The sequence below is a fragment of the Accipiter gentilis genome, chromosome 11 (genome assembly GCF_929443795.1).
Source record: "Accipiter gentilis chromosome 11, bAccGen1.1, whole genome shotgun sequence".
Classification (NCBI taxonomy): Eukaryota; Metazoa; Chordata; class Aves; order Accipitriformes; family Accipitridae; genus Astur; species Astur gentilis.
In genome coordinates, this window is record NC_064890.1 from 4,869,359 (window position 1) to 4,896,383 (window position 27,025).

The 27,025-nt window shown below is 44.8% G+C and overlaps 1 protein-coding gene across 1 annotated transcript in view; it reads right to left on the bottom strand.

The window, feature by feature from the left end:
- Positions 1 to 67: 67 nt before the first annotated feature.
- The window catches only part of SFMBT2 (Scm like with four mbt domains 2), a 117,723-nt gene continuing 90,765 nt past the window's right edge, over positions 68 to 27,025 (bottom strand). The window contains exons 14-21 of the mRNA XM_049813810.1: positions 26,552 to 26,622; positions 25,307 to 25,446; positions 17,887 to 17,996; positions 9,688 to 9,863; positions 7,957 to 8,129; positions 5,917 to 6,165; positions 5,633 to 5,761; positions 68 to 3,542 (exon numbers count right to left, since the gene is read on the bottom strand). Coding sequence (XP_049669767.1) covers positions 3,402 to 3,542; positions 5,633 to 5,761; positions 5,917 to 6,165; positions 7,957 to 8,129; positions 9,688 to 9,863; positions 17,887 to 17,996; positions 25,307 to 25,446; positions 26,552 to 26,622 — 1,189 coding nt within the window. The 3' untranslated portion in view covers positions 68 to 3,401. The remainder of the gene's footprint in view (positions 3,543 to 5,632; positions 5,762 to 5,916; positions 6,166 to 7,956; positions 8,130 to 9,687; positions 9,864 to 17,886; positions 17,997 to 25,306; positions 25,447 to 26,551; positions 26,623 to 27,025) is intronic.

Genomic DNA, 27,025 nt, shown 5'->3' on the forward strand with positions numbered 1-27,025 from the left:
TGAATTTAACTCAAAACTGGGGCTGGCCAAAAAACACCAACCCAAAACCTTCCAGTGGCTTATACTTCTATATTGCAAAGTAAAGTGATATTTTACCCTAGCAAGATTGGGTTTCCAACATCTCCTTTGAAGTACATTACTCCAAAGCCTTGCTAATATTCCAGAATTGAAATGAAGTCCAGGCAAGAGTAAGTAGTTCCTTCTGATCTCTGCTCAAGCTGTAAGTGAAAATCCAAGCATCCCGTCCACTTAAACTATGCACTGTCCAGTTCCACTTGCCTAAGAAATTGTCTAAGAAGTTCAGCTCCAGCTTTTCTGGAAGTCAATCAGTGCAACAGACAACAGTAGCCCAATCCCCTATTTCTTCCCAACCTGCAGGCTAAAAGAAATAATAAAGCATTTACCACCCAAGGTAATTTTAGAATAAAGATTTCAGGTTATAATCTTCTCTGAAAGGACAGAGCATGATAAATGACACAACACTGAAGAACAATAAATTGAAAGACAAATGGTGAGGAGAATGAAACCTGAGGAAATAAAAGAGCCGGCGCAGGATAAAATTAAAACTCTTTTTTTCTGTTTAATAGGTGAGTTTTAAATACGATTTAACTTCCCTGAACAATCAGTAAAGACTCCCACGTGCTGGGCTCAATGCTCCACTCATCCCCTGCTTGGCCAACATCGGAGCTGGCTGCTCTCAGAGTCTGCGGCTGTCTGCTCCCCGACCGTGCCTCCACGAGTAGTTAGCTGCCATAGGAATATCTACAGTTACAAGGCTGATGGAAAAAAACAATGACGTTTTTGCAACGTGTCCCAGGAAGCGTTAAATGTCTATGACAAATCCCGGTGGCCAGAAACTCCAAGAACACCAGAGCAGCGAAGGATGCTCGAAAGAAGGTGGATGTGGTAAGTAAAGGATCAGTGCTGGGATGCTGTTTAGCAAACAGCCATTCTGCTTCCCTTCCTTGAAATGTCCTCGTATGCCAGTTCTCCTGACAGCAGTCTTTTGGGAGCTATCTCCTGCTGACAGATGTTATACCAGCCATTGGAGGGACTGGGCTGAAGCAAGGAGGAGCTGGGAGAAGAACCCTCCCTGTTTTTCTCAGCTGTGCTCTCATTTTGCTGGGCACAATCCTTTAGTCTTCAGAAACGAAACACGGAGCAATGTTTTTAGGGGACCCTAAGAGGGATCCAAAGCAGTTATCAAACCAGTTGCATGGACACAGTCCACTGCTACTGTCAGTAGAAAACCAGTCTAAAACCCAGTTTTTGAATGTCTGCACCACTACAGAACCCTGTTCCTAGATTTCTGAGAAACAAATGAAAACCATTCGATGCAGAGGTGACTACTTTTCCCTTCAGTTGATTAAAACTTGAACAACAAGATCTTCAGTACAAGAAAACAGCTGAGAACAGATCCAGTCTGCTGATCTCCCATGTAAGAAAATTTTTGAAGTCTTGGGAGTTGGCAGGATCTGGCCCAGCCTGCAGCGGTTGCACCCATCACATTCCTCAGTGGTAAATCAGGAAACCCACTGAAAGACAGTCTAGAGATTCCCCAGTGATGCATGGCAAATGGAGTCAATACTTCTTGCCTAACACATGCTCTAGGGCAGATTCCGATATAGTCCAGAATATTATTTCTGAGGCTTTCCCCCTTTAATCCAAAGAATTTAAGGAGGAAACTGGTGAGGCAGAAAGCAGCAGCTGTAGCCTGGTGTTAGTCAGTAGGTTCTTCTGAGCACACGGTGGTCAGCAGGATTATCTGATCGAAGTTTGCTGTCACCATAGGGTATGTGCTCGAGGTGGGCGTTATCTGGCCATAAGCACTGGCTTCAGGTTTAGGGCTAGAAATAACATTTCTTTTTGAAGGGGTCTTCACTGAGCAGGCTTTGGCACCACAGCATTTTAACAGAGCTGTGTACAATTTCCAAGCTGAGTTCCCTGAGGCCAGGGAACAGGGGTCTGTTTATGGTTAGAGAACAAAGGTCTGCCGAAGTCAGTGGTTTCCTATGAAAACAGGCTAAAACTCAGCACAAACCATCCAATTCACTTTTTGAAGGAGGGATTCACTTGCACCTTAAAGTTAGAGCAACATTCAGACTTGGACGCAGTTTGGTTCTTGCTTTTGAGAGAATTTTACACCACAGTGATGCCACCAACCTCTGCTGTGTTACAGCAATTTCAGGCTCAACACGTGGGACTGATAGGGTCATATATCCCTGTAAAGTAAATGGGAAATACTTCTGCAAACACAGCTGAGGCAAACCCAAGGTGTCTGACCCATTTCTTCACCCTCTCTGGTGCTTACCCTGCTTGGCATGAAGCAAGCCCCCAGTTTAACTAGTCAGGGTGGCACTGGGACAATCTGGGGGCTTTATATAGACTGCATTGGGCTGGATCCTCAGCTGGTCTAAAGCACTGCGGTGTGCGCAGCCTGAAAAGATTGATGCTTTTTATTCCCACCTAGCAATCAGATTCATGAAGGTGCAAATGAAACCAGCATTCACTCACCTGTCTCATCATCAAATCTGAATAGCTTTTCCTCCCTTCACCCTGTGGGGCTCAAAGTCAGGTCTTTAAAGTGACTTGGATTTAAGAGCACGGGCTTGACTACGAAAGCTTTTGTGCATGTTCCTGTACCAGAATGCAGTACTGTACAGAACCCCATCACAGAGACATTCAGCTTATTGTGCACAGCCAGCACAGCTCAGGACACATTACTGCACAGGAGGTCTTGTTGCACCCCTGTCAGTTCCCTGCAGCTTTGTCCGATACCGTACAGAGACCATGGGTTGAGTCCTTTTTCATAAATCACTCAGGAATAATAAATAGCGTATGACTGGTATAACACTTTTTCTAAGACTGGAAAGGCGGGAGAAAAAAAGCCCTTTGATCACTAAGATCAAATTTGCAGTAAACCCCAGCTACAATGCTACAAGTGATCACTTACATTTCAATATGAAAGAAGTGTGTCAGAGTTGGCTAAAAGAAATGTTCATGTCCAGAAACTGGCCTAGACAAACCATCATCATCTGGAAACGTCCGACCCTTCCCCTTGGGAATGCATCTGCCATCGGTAGCTTTAACAAATGACAAACCATCTGATCCGTGCTGGCCTTGCACCACTGCGTAACGGGTTGGTGAGGCTCACGAGGAGAGATGCCAGCAGTCTTTCCATGTGCTTTACAAGTACAGAAAAAATAGTTCAATTTGTTGCTAGTTTTCTGTTGTGGGTTTGTTTTTTTTTTTTTCTCCTTGCCTACAGATTAATTCCCAGTGCTTCCAATTCCACGTGTTCTTGGAAAAGAAAAGGGATAGGGGGAAAAAAACCCTTGAACAAGTTGAAATGTTAAAAAAGAGAAGGAACAAGAAGAACAGAAAGAGATGGAGAAGTGCAGTCAGTTGGCGTATTGTGCATAGAAAGCAACTTTTACTCGCTCGATCTGGTGACACAGTTTGATGGCTGGACCAAGCTTCAGCTCCATGCATTCTTGCACCGTGGGCAGTGTCAGCAACAGAAGGGCTTGGCCATCGATGTCCTGGGGAAGAAAAAGACAGGGAAAATGGTTTTGTTTGTGGACTCTGGAGGGCAGAAAGCATAACCAGGTCTGGAGAAGCAAGTAGGGAAGTTTGCCCCCAAAATTAATTGTGGTTTTGTCCTCTGCCCTTTCCTCTCACTTTGATGCTGCCCATCTCCTTTCTCTGAGATACCTCATGCTTTTTCAGAAGTTGTCTAGTGTCTTCATAGGCTCTCACTTTGCCACCAGTTTGGGAAAAGCTTCCCAGCTGCTGAAATGCAGGATCAGCTTCTAAAGAAACTCTGCAGAGTCCACGGAGAGCTGATTAGTCCCACTTTATGATTGAGGAACTCAAACAAGGAGGAGGCTGCAGAGAGCACACCAGGAGACACAGGAGAGAGCTGAAGAGAGGAACTGATGCTGGTCCCACTGCCAAGTCAGACCCTTCCCCCACCTCTTTTGGCCCATGATGTGCTCAGCACAGGTTTATGTCTGCCTTGCTCCACGCCATGTCCCCTGGTCCACCCAGGACCTGCCTTGTTCCACTTCAGCTGCTGAAGAACCAAGACAGAGGGTTTGGACCACCTGGAACCCTTGCAATCTCTAATGTTCCAGAACCACAGAATGGTGCGGGCTGGAAGGGACCTCTGGAGGTCACGTCCTTCCCTCAGGCATATCCATGCAGCAAACTCCATGAACTAGCACCTCAGACAAAAGCCATTTTATTAGGGATTTCCGTTGGCTTTATGATCCTCTTCTTAATTAAAAGCTCAAGTCCTCTTTATTATTTAATGGACTGAGAAGCAGACGAGCAGGCTACAAAACTGCTTTTTAGCCCTTAGGGAGGATCAGAAACTAAGTGAAGAAAAAAGCACTGAAACTCACAGGCAACATAAACTCCCCAGGACAGCCCTGATGAGGTAGCATTAAACACAAGGAGGATTTGGACACCTTAAGCACTGCTTTGATCAGGACTGTCCATGGCCCAGGTTCTTCCTCCACTGAAGCTTGATGGCATGGCCCATTGCACCAGAGCTTCCTTGCAAATCACAAGGCAAAGCTCCAGTCATCTGTATTTGATTAAAGTCCTCATAAAACTCTTTGGCAAAGGAGAGACTGGCTTGGCTTTCAAGCCCTGGCGCTATTCCAGGCTGATTAACAAATGGTCGGAGCATGCCGCGACGCAGCGACTACGGCATCTTGCTATGGAGCGATTCTGCCTTGCTCTAGACTCGCACTTCGACTTCTCCCAGTCAAAGCAGCTGTACTTGGGTACGGAGTTACTCATGGAGAAGAATGAGAGATAGTTCAATGTGCAGTTGGCCATACCACTGACTGCCATCGGCTACGGCCTAATTAACCACACTTGCTTCTTTCTAACTATGATTTCTTAGCGCTGCCCTTTACTTTCAGTGGTGGCTGTTACTCATTAGCCAAGGAATGGCTGTTTCTATATAAATTTTACACATTCACATTGACTTGAGATGAAGAGCATTGGCTTCTGCTCCCGCAAACCCACCTGCTTAATGGGGAGATGCTTGGCACCTCTTAAAATTAGGTCATCGAAGAGCCTAACTGCCAGATCTTCAGAGGGATGCAGATAGGACGTAGGTGTCTACATACTCAAAGCATCTAGGTGTTAGCGACAAAATTCAGGCAGCTGGGTTTGCGTTCAAGCAGCAGTTTTCTGCTTCCCAGGCCAATATTTTAAAATACAGCGGAACCCATGTGGCCAGGAGAGACAGCCTGCTAGGTACCAAGTAACCACTACCTGTTGGTACACTGAGGTGCCTGTGTGACCCCAGGACGGCGGTGTGGACCTTGGCATGAACAAGAAAGGTCTAAACCTCTTGCTTTTCACAAGCACTCCAGCTGGGGTGTTTCTGGTCTCTCTGAAGATCTGGCAAGGCTCTGATTCAAGTTTCCAAGGGTTTCCACGCCTTGCCAATATTTGTGCTACAGCCTGGTCTGAGGGGATCTAAAGTCTGATCATAATCTCTCTGTCAAAGCCCCGGGCCCAGCTAGCAAGGTGGTATGTGCTGCTCTTTTTTTTTTCGTGATGTGAATAAGCACCACGGACACAAAGTGAAGAGTTACATGAAGACCTCTACCTGCTCCTGAAATATTTTGGCAAGGGGTGCACAGTCGGTCAGTTTAATAAACCTCACGACATCAGTCACGGTCCACTCCAGCGGATTACTGTCCAGGATGAGCTTCTCTTCCTCTTCTTGCTTAATTTCCTACAAAAAAAACCCCAAAAGCTGTCATAAAGAAAAGCACCTTGTGTGGAGAAACAGGGGAGGGACACCCTCCTCAGATGAGGAAGGCTTGGCACGGAAGGTTCGTTTAGGAAGAATACTGCCGTTAATTGGGAGCGATCGCGGGACATACTCACCTCCTTGACTTGCGCGCACTTCTCCGCCTCGCTGTAGGAGTGGGGCTGCGGTCTCCGGCTCCGTCGGGCTCTCTCCGTGGGAGGAGGTCTGTCCGACTCGGCGCTGCTCCGCAAAGTGACCGCTCGCCGGGGCCTGGCGGAGGGGACCTCGGCAGAAGAGGTATCCGTCTGGTCATCCCGGAGCTCTGAGCTGGTTTCCTCGCTTCCCGTCTCGTCCTCCATCGCGTCCGGCTCGTCATCTTCGCTCTCCTGCACGAGAACCATCAGAGAAACAGCATCCAGGCTCGGAGATTAATACAGCAGAAAATCGAAAGGCACTGGGTCAAACCGCACACCCGTGCCCACGCTGGTCCAGGGTAACATTTATTCTAACCCAATTATCTCATTTTCATTGCAGTGCTAAGTAGATTAGCTCTCAATTTAGATTTGTTGCACAATATAGAAGAAAAAAATACATGGTGGACAAATCCTTTTTCTGTTTCTAACGAAAGGTCAACGGCAATAACTCATCTGGCATGAAATGTTCCTCTGTTGGTCTTGCATCTCAAAACTTGTGGCACTGGAGATGTGCGTGAGAAGGGGAAATGGAAAATACTAAAAGGACAAAACGAAACTCAGGTTGCTGAAGATAACATAAAACCACAAATAGGCTTGAATTTAAACCTTCGCCTTGCTTCAAATTACCACAGGTGTCACCAGTATTGAAAGGAAGGAAATTGTGGTGCCTTTTAAAAATATCTAAATCTACAAGTGCATACTTGAACTTGATTTCTTAGCTGGCATTTCTGTAAAACCCAGGACAGAGGATTTCACCCAGATTTCCCTGCTTTCAGCCCTAACTGCTGAAGGTGAAGCACAAATTTCCATGTAAAGGATATTATACCAGATTCTTGTTATTTCTGTCACACAGAGCTTGCAAACACACGTCAATTGGTGGGAACTGTGTATTTTGAACTTTATATATACGCAAGTGGCCCAAATGGCTTCGACAGCTGAGCTCTGATCAAAGCATGAGCATGCATCCAAGCCATATGCTTAGGTCTTAAGTGAAAGAGCAATTTTAGACAAAGTTAGTTATATTGGCTGAAAGGCTGAAAAATTGGCTAATGGTTGATTTAGGCTTAACATGAGTTTAAATTCCTTTGAAGCAGGTATAATTTAAGGAAATGAAGCAGAACTACATCTAAATGAGGACCAAGTCATGAAGATGCAAGCAATCAACTGAAAGCTGACTAAAATATCCCCCTCCAGCTGAAGTACAGGGAATTTAAGTAAATCAGTTTTATTTCACATTGCACAAAGCAGCAATCACTGGCACTCAGCTGAGGAAAGGAAACCACATATGAACTTTGTCATTATATCACAGGAAAACCACCTGGGAATGGTCCACACAGAACTAATTCCGCTCCAGGTTGTATTTGGACACAAATCATTGCTGAAGCTGGGATCCTGTCGTATTACACAGCATTTAGAACGACTGAAGCCTCAAATACCATATATTTGGGACACAAACCATTTGCTTGTATTCTAAAGCCTCTAGAACTTCTATTGCTCGATGTTGTGAACCCAAAATGTTACAAATGGTTAATGAAAAAATAAAAGCCCTTGAAACCACAATGGCCCATGAGTTGTTATTATTATTTATTATAATAGATGGAGGTCTTAGACATGGATCACAGACCTCCTTCACTCTGCTAGATGCTGTGCAAAGCATCTAACAGGTTCGTCTACCTGCCTAAAGGCTTGTAAGGAAGCAAAAGAAAACAAAGATACAATATTAGACAGCATGTTAGCTAGTAAACATTACGAAGATGGGAGCAAAAACTCTATTTGTTAATTCTAGAATGGACAAGGGTAGAAGTCCCCAAAGTGTCCAAGAAAACCAGTCTGACCTTAGAAGAACAGAGCAGCAAGGAGGGATTCAGAAAGGAAAACCTAAGCGTTTAGGTTTGCTGAGACGTCCCTCAAAAGGAAGATGCAGATGGGGGGACAAAAAAGCACCAAGGGATTTTTGCTGATTTATCCCAGCGCAACACGCACCTCTGCAGAGCCTGCAGCATTCAAATCGACAGCTGATGACCTCCTTTTCTTCTGCACAAAGATGGATTTCCGTCTCTTTCTGCGTCTGGCTGGCTTGGCATGTCCACTTTTCATGTTGTTATTCTCCCCAATTGGTGGCTTAATGATTTTTTTCCTCTTCCCGTAATAATAAGCTGGAGGAATGAAGCAAAATACCCATTAAAAACTTTAACCACCAAGAGAAGGAAACTTTGGCTTGCTCCTTGCTACTGCTTCAGTACTACACTCTAGGTGCACTTTTACAAGAAACTTTAAAACACATTGATTTGGAAAAAATGTCCAGTGTAAATACAAGATGTCATCTTGGACTAGCGCAGAGTGTTACAGCTCTTATGTATACACAGTTATTGCTGATGAATGAGGAGTTCAGAATTTAACCCTACAATATGTACTTAGGAAAAGCTTCCACTAAGCTGAGCAGTGATTTGGAGGGAGAGAGGCTAGTATGTTCGAGATTTGATCCCATGCCCTTCTGCATGAGTTAACAGTCTTAGATACTCTTTCAGTCGCTAATGTTTTCAGCAGAGAGTGAAGAGGACCAGCTATCCTGATTATGTGTGTTTGTTCAATGCACGAAGGAACAGGCTTTTATTACCTTTGACTATTTCATGGCCCAAGTTGCAATTAAAGATGTGAGAGTCCTCTGACCTTACATTAGGGACTTGTTTGAGATGCCTTTTGACATGCTCTACAGCAGCCTCTGGGGCTGACAGATACTCTGCTCTTCACCACGTAGGGTATCCTGGGACAATTAAAATGTCACTTGGCACCTATGTCAAAGTTCATAACTGAATTGAGCTTTTCATCAAATTGATGGAGTTTTGAGGAATGATTCATCTAGCCACATACAACCATCAACTCTGAGATGAGAAAATCTCAGCTGGAGCTTCCCTACCTGTACTCCCACAGGTACATGCTAGGAGCTAGAAGTCTAGCTCAGGTGGAGAATTGTGCAGAAACACATATTCAGCAATGGGAATCTCTCCCTGAGCCCATTTCTCCTTCTACTGTGGCACCAAACAGAAGCTAATTAGTTTAAATCAATCATATGGGTTTCTTATAACCTTTGTGGATGGACAGCACTCACTTCCACTTTCCTAACCTAAGAGCCGATAAAATCAGTAACATTGACAACAAAAAGTGTTGAACACATGCCTACCTTCAGTCTTCCTGAGTAGGTAGGAGCATGTTTAAATATTAAATACCCTGAGCAGAAAGAGTCAGTGCTACCAAACTCCTTCCAGCGCCTCGGCACTGTGATACCAGCCTGTGCTGGTACGTATGCCAGAAACTCTTCACTGAGCAGGGCAGGATTCATCTCAACTAACGACGCTGTCTCAGATGTAGCAGTTTAAATCTCAGCTGGCCACTGCAGGTTCCTTTTATGTGTTCCTTATATTAACTTCACGTATGAAGAAAAGTCAAAGACTTCCAAAAAGTAATGACTTTCAAACAGATATATTAGGATGGAGTGAGATGGGACAGTTTTCTGGAGATGCCCATTTCTCTGTACAGAATACTAAGGGAGCCTATGGTGGCCTGGTCATGATTAAATAAATGCTCTTAGATGAGACAAATCCTACTCAATATTAACATATTACACAACTCCTCTTCTTCAACACTAGCTCATGCACAGTCTCCCACCGCTCTGATTCCCAGCTAGCAACAAGAAGCATTTTGGCCAATACTCACTGTACTTGGTTTTAGTATGAATGGAGCAGTTCTCTGGGCAGACTTCGGCCACCAGAACAGGACTGAACAAGTTGGGGCAGCATTCCAACTTTGCACAGACTCTTCTGCAGAAATCTGCTACCTGATCCGATGTCCGCACAATCTTAACGGTCGCCCTGTATGTCTTCCCTCTGTATCTAGAAAAATGTACAAGACCCCATGTCACCAATCAAGCAATGTCCTCTGATGCTACAGACCAGACCCTCCTCTGTTAGGGAGATACCTTCCCTAAAGACTTTTGGGAGAGTGTCTCTCTTGAGAATGCAGGCAGGATAGGTCTACTTGTTTTAGTGGCTCCACTTCAGATGGACTTGAGGAAGGAAAGACAGGGTGAAATGACCCTGGAATCAGAGGTGCAGACATGACTTGGGGAGGAATGCATACACAGACTGGGTATATCTGTAGATAAGGCAAGAGACGGGAAAAAAATCACAGGAGGCTTGGTGAGGATATTACACAGGACAGCATGCCCATACTACGAGCTGATGCAAAGTTTTGGGGAGAAGGATGTAGTCTCTCCTCATATATTGATCTGCAATGAGAAGCTTGTATGCCTTGCAGAGCTTTCTGGTCACCACCCTGTATGTGGGGTAAACTGGAGACTGTCTCTGTAAGCCCCCAGTACACCTTTGGTCTTCTCCATTGCCATCTTTCTTGACACAGCTCCAACATCATACAATCAATCATAGAATCGTTTTGGTTGGAAAAGACTGTTAAGATCATCGAGTCCAACCGTCAACCCAACACCACCATGCCCACTCATGTTCCAGTTCACAAGAAGCCCACAGTTTCATTGTGCCAACAGTGGTTGCATCTGGGTGAAACTGGACTGTCTGCCATACAGGGACCAGATGACTTCACCACTATGAGATTTGGGCAGTACGAGACCCGAGGAACTCATCAGGAGTCTCTCGAGTCATTTAACAGGGCTGCGAGAACAGGCCCTAAAAACAGTGATTCCTACAGGGAATGCTTAGAGCAGATGCAGTGAAAGGTTTGTCTTAAATTTGTTATCCATGTGCTACTAAAACATTTATTTCAGTGTTTTATATGAAGTGTTTCTGAGCGATAAATGGCTAAGAAAGATATAGTTACATCCCTGCTGTAATACATTGTAGATGCGAACTCTGAAAAACCAATTATCCCCATAATTTATTAAACAGCAGCACGAAACTATTGTAAATGGTGAGATAAGGTTTTTAAAACATCTCTTGCACGTCCTGAGGAATGCAACACAAGAGACAATCACGCGAGCGCCTGGTGCTAAGGCATTATAAACGTGCTTAGAGAAAAGTAACACACACAAAAGAGAAAGAGGGAGAGACAGTGAAAGAAAGATTACTGGATGGGAGGCAACGAAAGATAAAGATACAGTCATCAGGAAAAATGAGACAAAGCATTTGTGAGCGCATTAAGACCCACAGTTCCCTAGCAGGGAATCAGCTGCTGATAGTCAGATATGGAAGAGGAAGAGGAGGGGAAGGTGAAACAAGGGAGACGTGGCCAGAGACTGAAAACACCCAGCATGTGCCCAGACCCAATTCCCTCTCTCTGAAGGTTTTACTAGTTGCACAAAGCAGCTGAGAAACCACCTTTTGCTGCTCTCCCTCCCAAAAGCTTCTTCCAGAAACACTGGGGTATGGGAAAAGGGTATGAAACTGTGGTACATGAAGTGTTATAGAGGCGTACCCAAACGAGAACTTGGGTCTGAGAACTGCCCAGTCCAACCATCCTCATGTCTCAAAAGACTTGATCCAAGATATCGCCTCAACACAAAACTCTTCCAGAACCTACATGAGCATTTCTGCAAGGCACCAGCTCCGATACCCCAGTTGGTGCCTGACCAAGGACACCAGGTCATGGTGACAATCCTGGATTCATTCATCCTTCTGAATGAATGAATGAATTAAATGACTTAATTAGCCAATTCTTCATGCCCCTCAACAGACATGGACAACAGATCTAAAATGGAAAGCGTTCCTTCCAGATACAGAGCGCTGTTTTCCCAGCTTCCCTATGAAATAGCCGCACGAGCAGACTGGCTAAAGAAGGTTTGGCAATGCCTAGTATCGAAAGAACAAATTCCACAGACATTTAAATATGTCTACTTATAAATGTTTTATATTTCTTTTCAGTGTGTTTGAAAAGACTCCTGCCCTTATTACTTCTCCAGGAGCCATTAAGTTTAACAACAGCCTAGATCATTAGGTCAGTAAGTCTGACTCCTGTGACAGGCTGCGGAATTTCATTGCACTACCTTCACCTGAACCCCAACAACTTTGGTTGGACTAAAGCATCGCTTCCAGAAAAGCACCAGCCTCCCCTCAAGGGTCTCCACCCTGGAAGAATCCTGGCAGTGGGAGCACCTGCAGCTATACCTCATGAGCCTATGCCTCATTTTATGTCTGGATGTGTCTGGATTTAACTTACATTTAGTTGTCCTTGTTCTGACTTTCACCACTAGGATGAAAAGACTGCATCTGGTTTTGTTTCCCTGCAAAAGCACTGTAATCAAATTGCCTCTTGATCTTCTTTCTTATAAGCTAAGAAAGCTGCCTGATGGGTATTATTCAAGGATGGCTGACTTTTTCTAACTGTGTGCTTCCTATTGTGTTTGGCTGCCTAGAAAGGACCCATTGTACTAAAGTGCCTGGTGAAAGAAAAAGATGAAACTAGGAAAATGAACAACTGACTGATTTCACAGTCTGGTTTGAATGCAATGCACATAGTAATTAACAGAACGGATGGCTAAATGGAGATCAACATGACTGCAGCAATCAGTCTCAATAACTCAAGGTGTTAGTACTGGCCCCAGTAATATTTTTTACGTGATTTTGGCCTTGGCAGCACCTCTTTCAACTATAAACCAGGTTCTACTAATATTTTCCATATTCCTCACACACTAAAGATTTTTAACACAAACACCACCAAACGTAATCTGAGCTGTTCTAGGACAGCCATGTGGAAAGAGCTCCTTTGTATATAATCAGAAAACCTTTTACCATTAGCATTGCTCAAAAAATTACCAACTACTGATATTCCTATTGATGTTTTCATACTAGGACTCCTACCTCCCCAACCACTTATAAGCACTAAGTAACCTGCACGCACAGCATGGCAGCACTGGAGACTTGGAAAACAGCCATGTCAAGCATAACATTTTCAGTTTTCTTAGAAATCACTGTTCTTTTAAAAAAGATTTATCAGCTAAAGCCAAAGAAATCTTCCTTTCCTCTCCCCCTTTCTCTGCCCTCAGATACCAAAACCTGGAGAAACCCTTACAGCTGAAACTACTTCCATGAAAAATATATTTGGGATCTTTGCTGATCCACAAGCAACAATATTAAGCTAACAGCACTTTGCTGGCAATATAATTCTTCTGTTGAAGACTCCTTTGGTAGTAAAATAGATCAGAGGTTCATGAGAACAAAATGTCTTCCAAGAGCTCCAGTTAGGGATACTGTGTGATGACACACAAAGTCTTGTGCTGAAGACACTTCAAACAGCAAGAACATTGAGACTACCCTCATTTTCAAAAGTTTCATCATAAGGATACAGCCTACAGTTCTGACAATCCTCGAGACTTTTGAACAACTCAATGGCTAAAAGCCTCAATTTCCTTTTAGGGGACCAAAATCTCCTATTCTTTTGCAAGAAATTTCCAATTTGTCTTACTAGCTTAAAGTCTGCCAAACACGAGAAGGTATCTTCCTCCAAAGCTATTTAATCATCCAGTGGCATTTTGTACTCTTGAAGGGAGGGTTCAGAAAAGACCCTGGAACTGTTCTAGTTGTAAGGACACGTCTTGTTAAGTCTCCTCCCAACTATGGAAAGAAAGGGTTTAAGTCATTCTACTGCTCCTGATGACTTCTATCTCCAATATTTGGCACAGAAGGCCACCTGGTCACACTAATTCACCCTTGCAGTGCCTCAAGAAGTATGCGGCACAGCTGATGTGGAAGACGAACCGGATTATATGAGCTGTAGCTTTGTGCTGACCTTTGAAGAGCACCATTAATAACCAGCTGCCACTTGGACTTCGTATCATTGATTGTAACCCTTTGGGTTCATTTGTCCAGTCAACTTTCCACTCATCATGCACACATTCAATCCACACCTCCACAGCCTGGCTATAAGGGCACCTGGGAGACCGTGTCAAAAGCCTCAATAAAATCAACCTGATAAAATCAAACTTCCACTGCTTTTCCCTCAACCACCAAACCAGTTATCACATCGGGCACAACTCACCCTTCGTAAATCCATGCTGGTTCTTGCCAGTCACCTATTGGTCCTGCATGTTCTTGGAAGTGGCTTCCAGCAGGATTTGCCTAATAACCTTCCCAGGAAGTTAGACTGACAGCCTGTAGTTACTTGGATTCTCCTTCTTGCTCTTCTTGAGGAGGGCTGTGATGTTTGCCTTTTTCCAGACATCACAAAACTTCCCTGATCATCATCTACTTTCAAACACGACAGCGAGTAGCCTTGCAATGACATTGGCCAGTTCTCTCAAGCAGAGCTGGCTGCATCCCATCTGGTTCCATGCACTTGGGCAAATCCAGTTTGCTTACAGCGTCTCTAGCTTCTTTTCCATTCACTGTGGGTAACACTTCACTCCCTCAAACAGTAACAGGGACCTGGGAGGTCTGAGAGTAACCCTTGCTAGCAAAGGCTGAGGTGAAGACGACTTCGAACACCTCAGCATCATCTATCACAAATGAAGGGCAGTCTTCTAAAGCATCCACAGTGAAAAGACTTTCTTCAAAATGCAGCTTCATAAATAAGCAATGGTGTCTGCGATGGGGGGAAATATTCCTAGACTTCAGCTACTGGATTTGGGCAGCTCTCGAAATTTCATTTGATGAAGGAGTCCAGGAATACTCATCTTTCTTATTTTGATTAACTGGGCTTCATACAAGACCCAGGAGATAACTCTCTGCACACACTGGTACTGTTTATGTCCAAAGTCCTGCAAAAATAGGTAAGTCCAAACAGCCCCACTTACAGCCCTTAGAAATGAACACCCTTAAAAAGCATAAAGTCCCTCAAGCATTTTATGTAAAATTGGGAAGCCAAACCTAGATGTAGGCACTGAACGTAAAGCATCAAAACTGTAAGAGTTGAATGCCTACCGCTTCGGCTGGCGCTTATGGGAATTCAGAGGATCAGGCCTGACATTTCTAACTCATCATCACCAATAAATCAGGTTTGACTATTTTCACAAAGAGCCAGCAGCGCTGATGGGAAGCGACTGCCATCACGCATTGCAGACACATCTCTTCGGACAATCTAAATTGTTTATCTTCTTTGCAAGGCTAGTGTAATTGATTCTGCGCTGGTCACTCATGCCAGCAGAATCAACTAAATGCAGGTTGCCCTAGGACTGAGATAATGCATTCCTGGTAGTGCATGATTTGGCATTTGGGCCAGTGGGAAAACCAGCCTCCTCTTCACCGTCTTCCTCCCTCCCCTTTGCTCTACCCTACTACAGCCGTCGCCGCAAACAAACAACAACATTGTCAAGATCCAAGGAGTTGTCAGTTTACATCAGAAGGCAGGCGGTGACACGACATGTCACATTACAGCACAGACGCTCCAGCTGGCTGTAGAGCTGTCATCATTAGCAGCAAGACACCATTGGGAGCCGGTGTAGCTGGAAGTCGGTGTAGACAGGCGTTTGCTTGTTACGGGTCTGTTTAAGATTCTGGAGCACAACTGACTGTCATACCTGATGTAACGTGTCATGCGCTGTTTGCGCATCCCAGGGTACCTGATTTCACGAGCGTGTTTTCTTTTCTCCTTTTGCACAACCGAATGCAATTAAAACCCTGGTATGCTTCTTGATGAAGCAACTCAAGCAAATTCAGCAAGGAAAAAAAGAAAGAAGTCCTAGGGTAGCCAGACAGTCTTAGGGCATGTCAACCCTGTCACCCACTCTTAAAAGTACTCCAACTACCCACAGGCAAGCTGGTACGACCACCAAGCACCGCTCTGCAAACAGAGCTCCAGCCCCAGAAGCCAGGTAGCCACAGCAACAAGGTGTTGTCCAGCCCCACGAGCTCTGCCACACTGAACGAGAATACACCGCTGCGCTCAAGAAGTCACTCCAAAACTTGCTGTCCCAGCCTCGAGCCTGTAATGATCCATTCTGTGGCCGGATAAAGCTGAGAGATGCTGTTTGACTCACTGAAGAGCTGAGGTTGCTGCCTCCTGGGGTAGCCATCACACAGGAACACGGACACAGCCTGTGTGACTGGCTGGCCAACATAAAACACAAAACCTCCTTGCTGGAAAGCACTGGTATACTTCGATCTGGCAGGCTATGTAGATAGAAGGTAGATCCCAGCAGGCTGGCTGCCCTGCTAAATAGATGGGAGGAGGGAATAGAGACAGGAACGAATGGGTAGAAGCGTCACGGGGGAAAGTAACGGAGACGGAGGTGCTCGTTACAGTATGATTAGCACGTCAGGTAACAGTGAGGGGGGATAAGTGGTTGATTGTGATACGGATGAGCGACAACCTCGAGCAGCCCGTGTACTCAGCGAGTTGGTCGTCTTGGTGTAAGCACAGCCAGAGGCAGCAGGCTGCCTGGGGTCACAGTGAATTGGGCTGTAGACATAGCTGACTATCAAGGACAAGACATCCCCGCACTTGATGGTCAGTCAAACATTTTCCAGGCTGCCTCCCATCAGAAATAAGGAATGCGGCAGCCTTAAGAACTCCGTCCTGCTGCTTTTGCACAAGGTGGATCCCCACACTCAAATGAGAAATCCCAATAAAGTCCTATTTCGGATACTGCTATTAGGAAAACTGCCTGTAAGCTCAATTCTTTGCAGGATAGGATATTAAGATGGGGCCTTACAACCTGATTTCACAACTGCTAAGTACCTGTAGGATTGCATTATCTGATGTACAAGGTGTGGGAGCCTGGAATCAATGAAAACCAGGTCATGGACAATGAGTTGATTTTAATGAAAATCCGCGTGCACAAGGATTACTTTTAGATTTCCATCCACAAAATTTCAACTGAAAAATACAAAAACATGACTTTCCGCACGGGTGAAAGAAGTAAATTAAAAAATAGGATTTTCTAGTAGCTTTTCATTTCTATTTGCAATCCTCCTTTAGAAAACCAGTTTCTGAGTATGCAGAATACAAGGTTCTCAATTCTCTACCTCAACAAAAGCACAAATGAACTTTCTGCAATATCTGCATGGCCAAAGATCAAATACAATTGCAATCAATAGTGCCACGTTTGACAGCCAATCATTTCAAATAACCAAGAGAAAATTGCTTTTATTTGAAAAGGAGTAACAGTTCAATACAAAGGGTGAGATTCACTGTATTTAACTTCAGTACTCAAAAAGTCAAGGTGACAAAGTTAGTCAATGGAGAGAGCTGTCTTCAAAGAACTATTTGTTGACATCCATCTTAAAGTGGGAAGAATTGCCCTTTGGAGGAACTCTGGAGGGAGCTTAGGTGAGACTCCCCCCTTTCAGAGAGACAACAGTTGTTGCAATACATCCTAAGTGTAGTGCCTAATACATAAAGAAGATATCAATGGGTAAATTTTAAAGTTGGAAGGAGAAAATTAGTATTTTCTAGGTATACAGTTTTCTTCAGTGTAGTTGCATATCGAAGCATAGATTCCAGAAAGGCCTCAAATCTTGACCTGAATCTCAGTTTTGTTAGTTTTTGTCCTAATCACTCTCCTGCTTAAAAATGTGTCCCTGCTATTCTTTTCACACTTTTTTTCTTTTGTGCCATTCGTTCTCACCAGGTTCTTCTGCATTAGAGTGACAGGCTCTATATTAAAAGCAGTAATACTACATTTAGAAAGCTAGGAATTGAGTTAATTCAATAATAGCCAAGCTTATAGGAACAGCTCATCATAAACTCAGGACTTCTCTGAATAAACATGGCATTTTTCATAAAAATCTGGACTGCTGCTTGGAGAAAGACAATAGAAATGAACCGTTCAGGTGAATATTTCATTTCTTAAGTTGCTATAGAATGAGTCAAATAATTCAATGAAGCAAAACGATAATTAGAAAAGTAAAACTGTCACAATAGAAAAAAATCTTTTGTTCTCTCCTTTTTTTTCCTCCAGTCAGTTCCATTTTTTAAGCCTCCCAAATAAAAGAGCACACACCGAAGACTTACTTTGCTTTAAGTGTTTCTTCTTGGAAATTCCACTGAGGGTCTTCCACTAGCTGCAGTTCTCGTAAAACACTCCCTGGCTTGTAAGCTGCATTGATCACCATGCTGAGAACCTATTGAGAGACAAAACCAACAACACTGATGGGTTTAAAAGTAGCCCTTGACCACACTGAATATGATCCCAGGTGCTGCATAGGCAGGAGCAGCTTACAGGTGTCAATTTAGGGCCAAGGCTGCACAGGGTAAGTGCTAGATGCAATGAGAAGAGGTCCCAGATTGGATGGATGTGCCAAGTGTATTGTAGATGACACATCAGTCTGATATGGTGGCTGCATCAAATGCTGCTAGCTAACCCCCCCAAATCTCCTGTTAATCAGTAATTTTCTTTGAGACAGACCCTCTCACCCAAAGCAGACTCCATTCGCTGCATCCATACTGGCTCATTTTAATAAAAAATGATAATAATTCTGATGGCTCAACCAGGTACAAAGTCACGTGTACCATTACACGCTGAACGGGAAATTTACATACTTGAGATCAGCAATATGCTCTAAGTGTCTGAGTGCTGCGTGCCTCAACTGTATTAAAAGAATATTAATGAAGTCTACACAAAAAGAATTTGCAGGAGGTGTGCCTGAAACCCAGTCTGTGTCCACGCTGTACAACAAAACACATGTGCCAATCCATTTAATCCAAAGTCTCTGAGAATAAAAATGATCCCTACTATTGACTCCAGTAATCCAAGCTTTAATAGTCCACACTTGGCCTAAGGAGATAAATACCAGAAAAACAAATCTCTTTAGCAGCACCAGACCATGCGTTTGAACACTCTGCATTGTATGCACATGAATGACCCCACAGTGAGTCCAAATTGGTTTTGATATAAATTAGCTCTTTACCTAACGCCTGTTCTTAATTCTCTGGGGGCCTGCAAACGATTTCAGTGTGATGAGCGTTAAGTTTCCCCAGCACCCATGAACGTGGTTCATCAGAAATGAAAAAGTGACTAGGTCATATTGCAAAGAGCAATGTGCTTATGTTTGGGGGCTTTTTTGGTTTTTGTTTTGACTTTTTTTTAATCCAGGAACCCGAGGATTTGCTAGCATTCTGAAAACTTTGTAGGTAGGATTAATCATTTTCAGGCAAGGGCTTCACTTAAAGCTGCATAGTACCACGTAAAATGGCAGTGGTTTGAGTTGCTTGGCTAGGTTATTTACTAGAAGCGAAATCTGATTTATCACTGGGCCCTTGGAAACATTACTCAAACCACTCTTCAAAGAAGCACAATTAGAGACACTTAAAGCAATGCCTAATGATAGCACCAATGCCTTAGGCAGCTCTGATCATCCCTACATCTCAGAGCACTCTATGAGGAGGGGCAGAAGGACTCTCCCTATCTCACACAAGGGGAAACTACAACACAGATTTACCCACAGCTCTCCAGCTGGTTCCCATCTCATCACACAACCCCGCTATACTAGTTACCAAGCCATACTGATTCCCAAGGGAGCAAAAGCTTCTGAGTGAGCCCATCCAGTTGCTCATCCACATCTTTTCTTGCCTGCCTCTCACCGTACAAGCTGATGGGGCACTGGCCTCTGATGCAGAGACACGGAGACCCTACGTAGGGAAGCCAAAGGTGGGTTTTCAAAAACCATCAAGTGCCTGGGTAGCTCCCACGCTCATTCACAACTCATCAGATGTGTTCCTCACTTAATCAACAAATCCAGGCAGTCATTAACACCTACGCAGGAGCTTGTTGGGAAAGCTCTCCTTAAGCACACTTCTGCGCCCACCCTGCTTGCTGGTGGAAAAGCCAGGAGCAGAAAGCCAGTGTCTCTTGCTGAGCAATTCCCACAAACAGCGCTGTCCTGCTTCTTTATCGGGGCGATGGTGTTTGCATGAGTTGTCAGAACAGTTAGGAAATGAGCAAGAAAAGAAAACCCAACCCTGCAAATAACAGCGTGGCCATGTCTGGGCATTATCCCAGACACCTAATCAACTCCAGCCCTGCAAAGACACCCCAAATACCAGGACTCTTCTCAAAACCGGCCTGTCATCAGCAGTACTCTGTAAACTTCTAAACTCTGTTTAAAAAAAACAGTGTTTTGTAACAACAATCATTTCCCTTTAAGGGAAGAAAAAATGTTTTTTAAAACCTCTGGCTTTTACTCTTCTCATACCATAAGTCACTGGGTTTGGCATTTTACCCTACAGCAGAAGTCCATCACCATGTTAACAGTGTTACCTTCTAACAACATTATCGCTTCATATTACACACTACTAAACACTAGGGAGAAACGAGAACACTGGTTCTTGTGGAAAAATTAACTGTGATTAAAGCAAAAACAGTGAAGAAACCTAGACCAGTTTCCAACTTTCTAGCTTCCAACTTTCTCTGGAGATGGAAAGTTACTCCACCCATATCAGACTGGTCAAATTTTGATCTGATTCACTAAATTCCCTTTGGCTAGAGTGTGACCAGTCAGAGATTTTGGTAGTTTATTTTCAGCCCTCTCCATCAGGAATGGGTTGGGTGCAGCCAGCGGTGCCACGGAGCAGAGGGGTGGATCAGACACCACCAGCCTTTGCTGCTATTCATCTACGAGGTTTTACTTTGATACTGCTGAACTTTGGATATTCAGAGTCAAGTAGGTTGGAGTCACGTCAGCGAGCACCACCACGAGCCTCTACCCAACCTTATAAGCACCTCACATCTTAGTTATGAAGTTTTCCACGTCATAGATGTTCAAGTGCGCAAGGGCCCTTTTCTGAGCATGTCCAGATGTGTCTGATGCCACTGGGCAGTTCAGCACCTTTCTTCCCACCATAGCTTTTTTGGTATTCACACATTTCTCATCTCTTCACCCATTTTCATTAGTGGTCCCAACCCTGAATGAAGCTTTCTCAGGAGGTATCACTGATGAGGTAGAGTTCAAAATACCATCACACCTCTTCTTCTGTTCAAGAGCCCAACGGTCAGCATCCTTATGAGGAGAAACTCAACTTCCCTCCTCTACCTGAGATATGAGCCCACATCTTCTACCTAACAGGAGAGACCCTAACTCCCAGGCTAGCCTCAAGCAGGACAGTAAACAGTTATTTTATTTTACTTGGAATAATGACGTGTCTGTGGGACAGAGAGAGAAGGGAAAAAAGAGTTGTTTTGGATTCTTTCATTAGATAATCAAGGATCTAAAAGTGAGCTTTCGTCATAGTCAAGGTTGTAGCACTTAAGCATTGACGTGCTTATGACAGTCCATGACATTCAAAAATACAGGTGTCCACATCCTAAGTTGGAGGAACTACTACAGCTGGAAGTCCACAGAGCAGTCTTGAGGAGGATGTTAGTGAACCCTCTTGCAGAAATGCAGTTTATATCCTTCCAGACTACAGAGGTTTCTGCCATTCCAACAGCACATCTGATGACTAATGATAGCGCTATCAGCCCGGCTCAATCATACACCTAAGGCTCAGTGCAAGCTACTTAATCTTCTGAGCACCATGATTTAATTATGCAAATTTCTTGTAAGAAGTCATGCTGTGCTCCAAAAAAGTCAAATTGCAGAGTGCAACAGCCTTCCTTCATAATGCTGGCTGATTTCTCCTGTTTGCATCAGTTGGACAGTCACATTACCTTTAAGTCCATTTTCTTTTTAAATAGAGAAAGAGCAAAGTATCTTAAAAATAGTAAGAGCAGTAAGCAATAAGACTAATTAACCTTTACAGTGTATTTTCCTAAAATATGGTGGGTTATAGATCATCTGAAGTCTTAAAAAAGACACCTCGTTTTGTTTTACAATGTTGCTGTGATAAGTTGCTGGTATAGACAGAACAACTGTTCAGAAGTATTCTTCAGATATTCTGACCCAAGAACTAAATCTAAAGCTGATAATGTTTTTATTTTAATTTAACTTAAAGTTAGCATTGATTACATATCTTAGCCACTATACAGCCAGTAATTTTCAGCCCAGATGCAGTTGTTTGATGGCAATAGTTGATGTCTCCACTGTACTTGGCTCCAAGTTTCAACTTCTTTTCCAACAAGTATCTCAGGAATGAGGTAAGATTTGCAGCTGATGTTAAACAACAGGCATTACCACCTCACTTGCCTCTTGCTGCAAAAGAAACCACAAAAGCAGGAGCTTGTGCTGGCACCAGGAATAATGATCAGCTAGGCTTTAAAAATAAGTTTGGCACTAGATAGCACAAGAGTTACTTGTCACTCACCTAAGGCTTTGCATGGATTCACGGATACACGCACATAAACACACACAGAATTAAAATCGGTATTTTTGATCATACTACCAAATAAGTTGCAATTGCTCTCAAGATCTTTTTTGCTGGGAAATCTTGCTCAAGGGCTGCCATTCTGGAAGGCGCCTTTGCAGTTTCCTCCCTGCAGAGCTCACCACCTCCGAATCCAACGCTAGGACAAAGCAATTGGGCAGAAATCTGGGGGGATGCAGTAACAACGCAGAACTCGGCAGAAATGCCTGTTCTGTTGGAAAAGAGGTGCTGCACAAAAGCAAACCTATCTGTGCTGCTTCTCTCCTGACATCCCAGGTGAGAACAGCCCAACTATTCAAATGGAAGGAGATGCTTCTACTCTACTGCACCAGTGATGGTGGGAAGGAAGGACAAGACCTTGGGGGAAAAGAGGGCTGAGAGGCATCATTAACTATAGTCGTGTTGCATTTTTTTGGTTGAGTGTGGAGGAAGGCAGAGGATGGGGAGCCACTTCTTAGCACCCAGCCAGGAGCAAGGTCTCCCATCACCTAGTGCTAGTGGGGAGAGGACATCTGCTCTCTTCTTGCTTTAGGTAATCCAGGCTGGGGAATGGGACAAGAGTCGGTTGCTCAGCTGGTTTTAGTCTGTGGTTTCCATCAGTGCCAAACACAGCAGCATCTCCATCATGGGGACTGCTGCCCACTGTGAACTGGCTGGCGACCGGCACAGATTTTTAACTAGAGCGTCTCTAAAGGCAGTGAGTTATGGCTGGAGACCAGGGTGATTTAAAAAGCTCTCGCCAGACTGCTACGGACTCCGCTCTTCCTTTGTAGCTGTTGTTTTGAGTTGTCTTTCCCACCCTCCCCTGTGTGTTGCCAAAGTAAAGCCCATGTATAATTTATCTATTCCAGACAAGTTATGCTGATGCATAATTTACAATGGCCTGAAATTTTCCTATATAGTGAGAGAGAGATAATTACAATGCATTTGCATTCTTGGGGCCACATCGTCAGCGGGTGTAAAGTGAGACGAAGGCATTGAGCTCAGCACCGAGACTGGGTTCGGAGGGATGGGGACCCTTGCGAGCTCTTCAGCTGTGCAAAGCCTGGTGGCTGTGGTCTTGGGCTGGAGGAGATACCTTCTGCAATGTTCTCGCCACTCAGCTCTGCAGTCTTTCTGGGTGCTCTGGCAGCTGCTACAGATCTTCGTCTCGATGTAGGGACGTCTTCTTTGCCACTTCTCGCCTCCTCCATGTGCTGGGTACCCCTATCCTCGCCCCTGCCCATGGTTCTCTGAGCTGCTGACCCCTCTCTTGTCTCAGCAGCAGCGGATATGAACCAGGTGTTACCTCCCCTACAGCAACACCCTGAATGCCTTCTCTTCACCCTTTCCAGAATTTGGACCTGGTCCCCGTGGCCAGAATGAGCTTGAATTTATCTGCAAAATAACACTGACCAATGCTGGGCCATTGCCATTGTCTCGCTCCTTGGGAAGTCGTTCATGTCTCCAAAAGCAAGATGCCAATAACTCACTGACACGGCTATTTGCTCCTTCAGCCAGCAATTCTGTAAGGGGGCAGAGCAGGAGAAAACAGGCTTTCTGCAGGAAACTCAGGTTGGTTTACACAATTGGTAATCGGTCCCATTTTTGAGGAATTTGGAGAAGCTGGTGTTACCCTATGCAGCAAAGCCCGAAGATACAAGGGGAGGACATGACACAAACTTTGTACTGCTTATGTTTTCAAAATCCAAATTCCAGGAGGAAAGGAGGAAGAAACATTAGCATAAGGACTGACTGTGCATGCCTCGTGTTTCCCCCATGTTGTTTTTTCATTGCCTGTTTTTCAAGTTGCAGCAGATTGCTAACGCTCGCCGTCAGCAAGCCACTATGGACTTGCTTTCAAATTTGGCAGCTGTCAACTTTTGCTCTGCAACCACTTTATCCTGCTTTCTGCTGCGGGCTATTTTTGACTTGCCTCTTTGAGACGCAAGTGTCCCACCTGCAGAGGCAGCTGGATTACTGGGGTTTCTTCATGGCCCAGCTTTCAACCATGTGAGACAACCAGCAGTACTGTTGTGCCTAAAGCAGTGCACGCAGGTGATGAGGAAGTGAGTGGGGACACAAGAGTCACTCTACAGTACAGTACAGAGGTGTTTTCAAAAGTAGTGGGTGATTTGGGAAGAATCTCACCTTCCAGGTGTTTCTGTTAAGGGCTGGGATTCATCTAATTTCAGGCAAGTCCAAACATCCTGAGCTGGGCACTGAGGGTCTTGCAAATCCATCAGATAAATGGACACCTAGAAGTTCCCATGCTTTTCCACTAAGGGCAGAGGGAGCTCGGATATGGCCCTGCGTCCACATCAAGTGCAGTTCATAGAAGTACAGACCCGAAAGCTGGAAGATCTGGATTTCTGGAAGACCCAAGTCAAACTGAAATGGTGTCCAAGGCACCAATGGCACCCTGCTTATCCAACAGTACCATCTTGCTGTCCTCTGCCACCTGCAATCAACTTGCCTTTCATCTGTATATGGACTGTAACCTTTGTGGAAAATATTTATGCATTTTTTCAAACAAGTTAGCTTTTCTCTTGAGATCAACAGCAAGCGCTCATGGATTTGGCCCAAAGCAAGCACCGATTGGGTCAGGATGAAGTGAAGAGGCAGTGGTGCTCTGCCATCCCTGCTGCGTGGAATCAACCCATCCACATTCAGCAAGAGCTGGGCACACCACAGCTTCCACTCAGGCCATCGCACACAGCCCTGCTCGGCTTTCTGTCCTGTTCACTTTGGATCTCGATGGTTTGGGCCTCATCGGACTGTGGTCACATATACAACGGTGTCACCCACACTGAATCTGCTGGCCCAACAGCATCGTGGATGCTGAGAAACAGGTTGATGGCAAAAACCGCAGAGGTCCTCTTTGGGGACGGCTCTGGTCAGAACACGAGTTCTCTTGCACACAGTTAGACAAAATTAGCTCCCAACCAACAGAACTCTCCATGTTTCAAAAATGGCACCTCTCCCATCAAAACCCACAATGCATATACCTACCCTCTCTTCCCAACTTGCAGTTTTGACTTATGGAAACCACCATGGAGCTCCAGGACAATTCTAGATGCATTCTTTTCCACTTCTGGTAACCCATGACCCATGCTTTCCCCTGAAATCCCCCCAAAAGATAGCTGAGCCGTACCTCTTTGAGGACCAGCACGCACTTGCCAGGCCCGACAGACTGAGGTAGCTCTGCTATTCTGCCTTTGTTTAAATATGGACCTGAGAAGCAGCGGTGGTTGATGTAGAGCTGAGGGCAGCAGTATCTCCCATTGATGGTGCCTGCAAGGAGAAAGTAGCGTTGATGTGCGTGCAGCACTTTTGTACAATAAATCAAGGGCCCTTCTTCTTCCTCCTAGATGTGGGAAGGAGGGGAGAAGAGTAGAGGAGACACAAAAAGTCTTCCTTGAGATAAAAGGTAGAGAAACCTCTGCTACTTGAATCCATCCAACACGGGAAAAGCAAGTGTCTTTAATAGCAACCGATTTGGCTGCACACCCTACCGAAAGGAGAATCGGGAAAGGATTTCATTCATAATATGACCCAAACCTCTTCCATAACGTGCATCACAGATGGACATGAGCGACTCAGTTGCAACTTGCCAGAAAGGGAATGTATTAACTGCCTCTCACAGATACGGAATCGGCTCAGGGAGAAAATTCAAGTGGAGAGCTCTACAAACCCCTCTTCAGCTACTGTCCAACCCAGTAAGCACTGCAGTGCCATTCCCCTGACCCAACACGGGTCTACTGAGCAGTTTTCTTTGTCTGGGCTAATTACTCTGGGCTCCTTTATAGCCCATGGAGAGAAGCGTGTACTTCTAGATGCGGTCCATGTGCCATCCAAGTGGTTATCCACTTTTTGGTTATCGTACCCAAAAAGAGCCTGTTTCTCCCCATTTGATTGTAATGGGGCCCTGGGATGTTGGCTCAGATGCCAATGTGTGCCCTGCAGTCTGCTGAAGTAAAGTGAGTTAAATCCTGCCCCTCCTGCTGAGTCTATGCAATTAACTGAATGAATATTGCGCTCTCAGAGTCTCCTGCCATTGCTATAGGGGAGAAAAATTTGCCTTTAGCAGAAGTAGCAGCCATGCCACACGGTCTTGATGCTAACACAGGGACCCATTAAGTCCGGGTGTACGCAATTTCACTGATGCCAATTAAAAAGTCGCATCCACCTCCACCAGAGCTTCATTAGCCTGGCTCTAACATTGTTAGCTGAAATGGGCAAGCTGCAGGGGAACTCCGCTAACCCCAGCAAGACACGATGCTCACGTGCAGAGGACCAGACCCTCTGTACACCACTCGCTCCCTTTTTGGGGACATTCCCCTCCACACAGGCAACAGGTCCTTGAAATAAGGATCCTGCTGGTGCCGAGCAGCCTTACCTGTTGTGTCTGGCTGAGGAACCGGGCAGAGGTCATGAGGTATTTTCTCAACAGGCACTGTGGATGGTAACCTGTTAAACAGCAATTCAGTGTATTTTAATAGTGTCGGATGGGGCAAAGGGGCAGAAGCAGCCTTCAGGCTGGACCCAGAGATATACCAGCACCCGCCTGGACCAAGGAATGGCGATACCTCAAAGGCAACACCACTTCCACATGGTTTATCATAGCCCAGGGCCAGCATATCGCAGAAGGAGGAGACAGATTCAATCCTCCTCCAAAAACATACTCTGGTCTGTGAGCTTTAGCCCTTCAGGCTGCAAATATTCACACACTTAAATCCCTTAAATTCTAATTTCTAGAAACTGCAAGGGCTAGATAGGGAAATGCCCTCCTGGTACATGTTCGCCTTCCATCAGCATCCCTTATTGGCCATCAGACACTGGCTACACAGGCCCAACCAGTAAAAAAATTCTA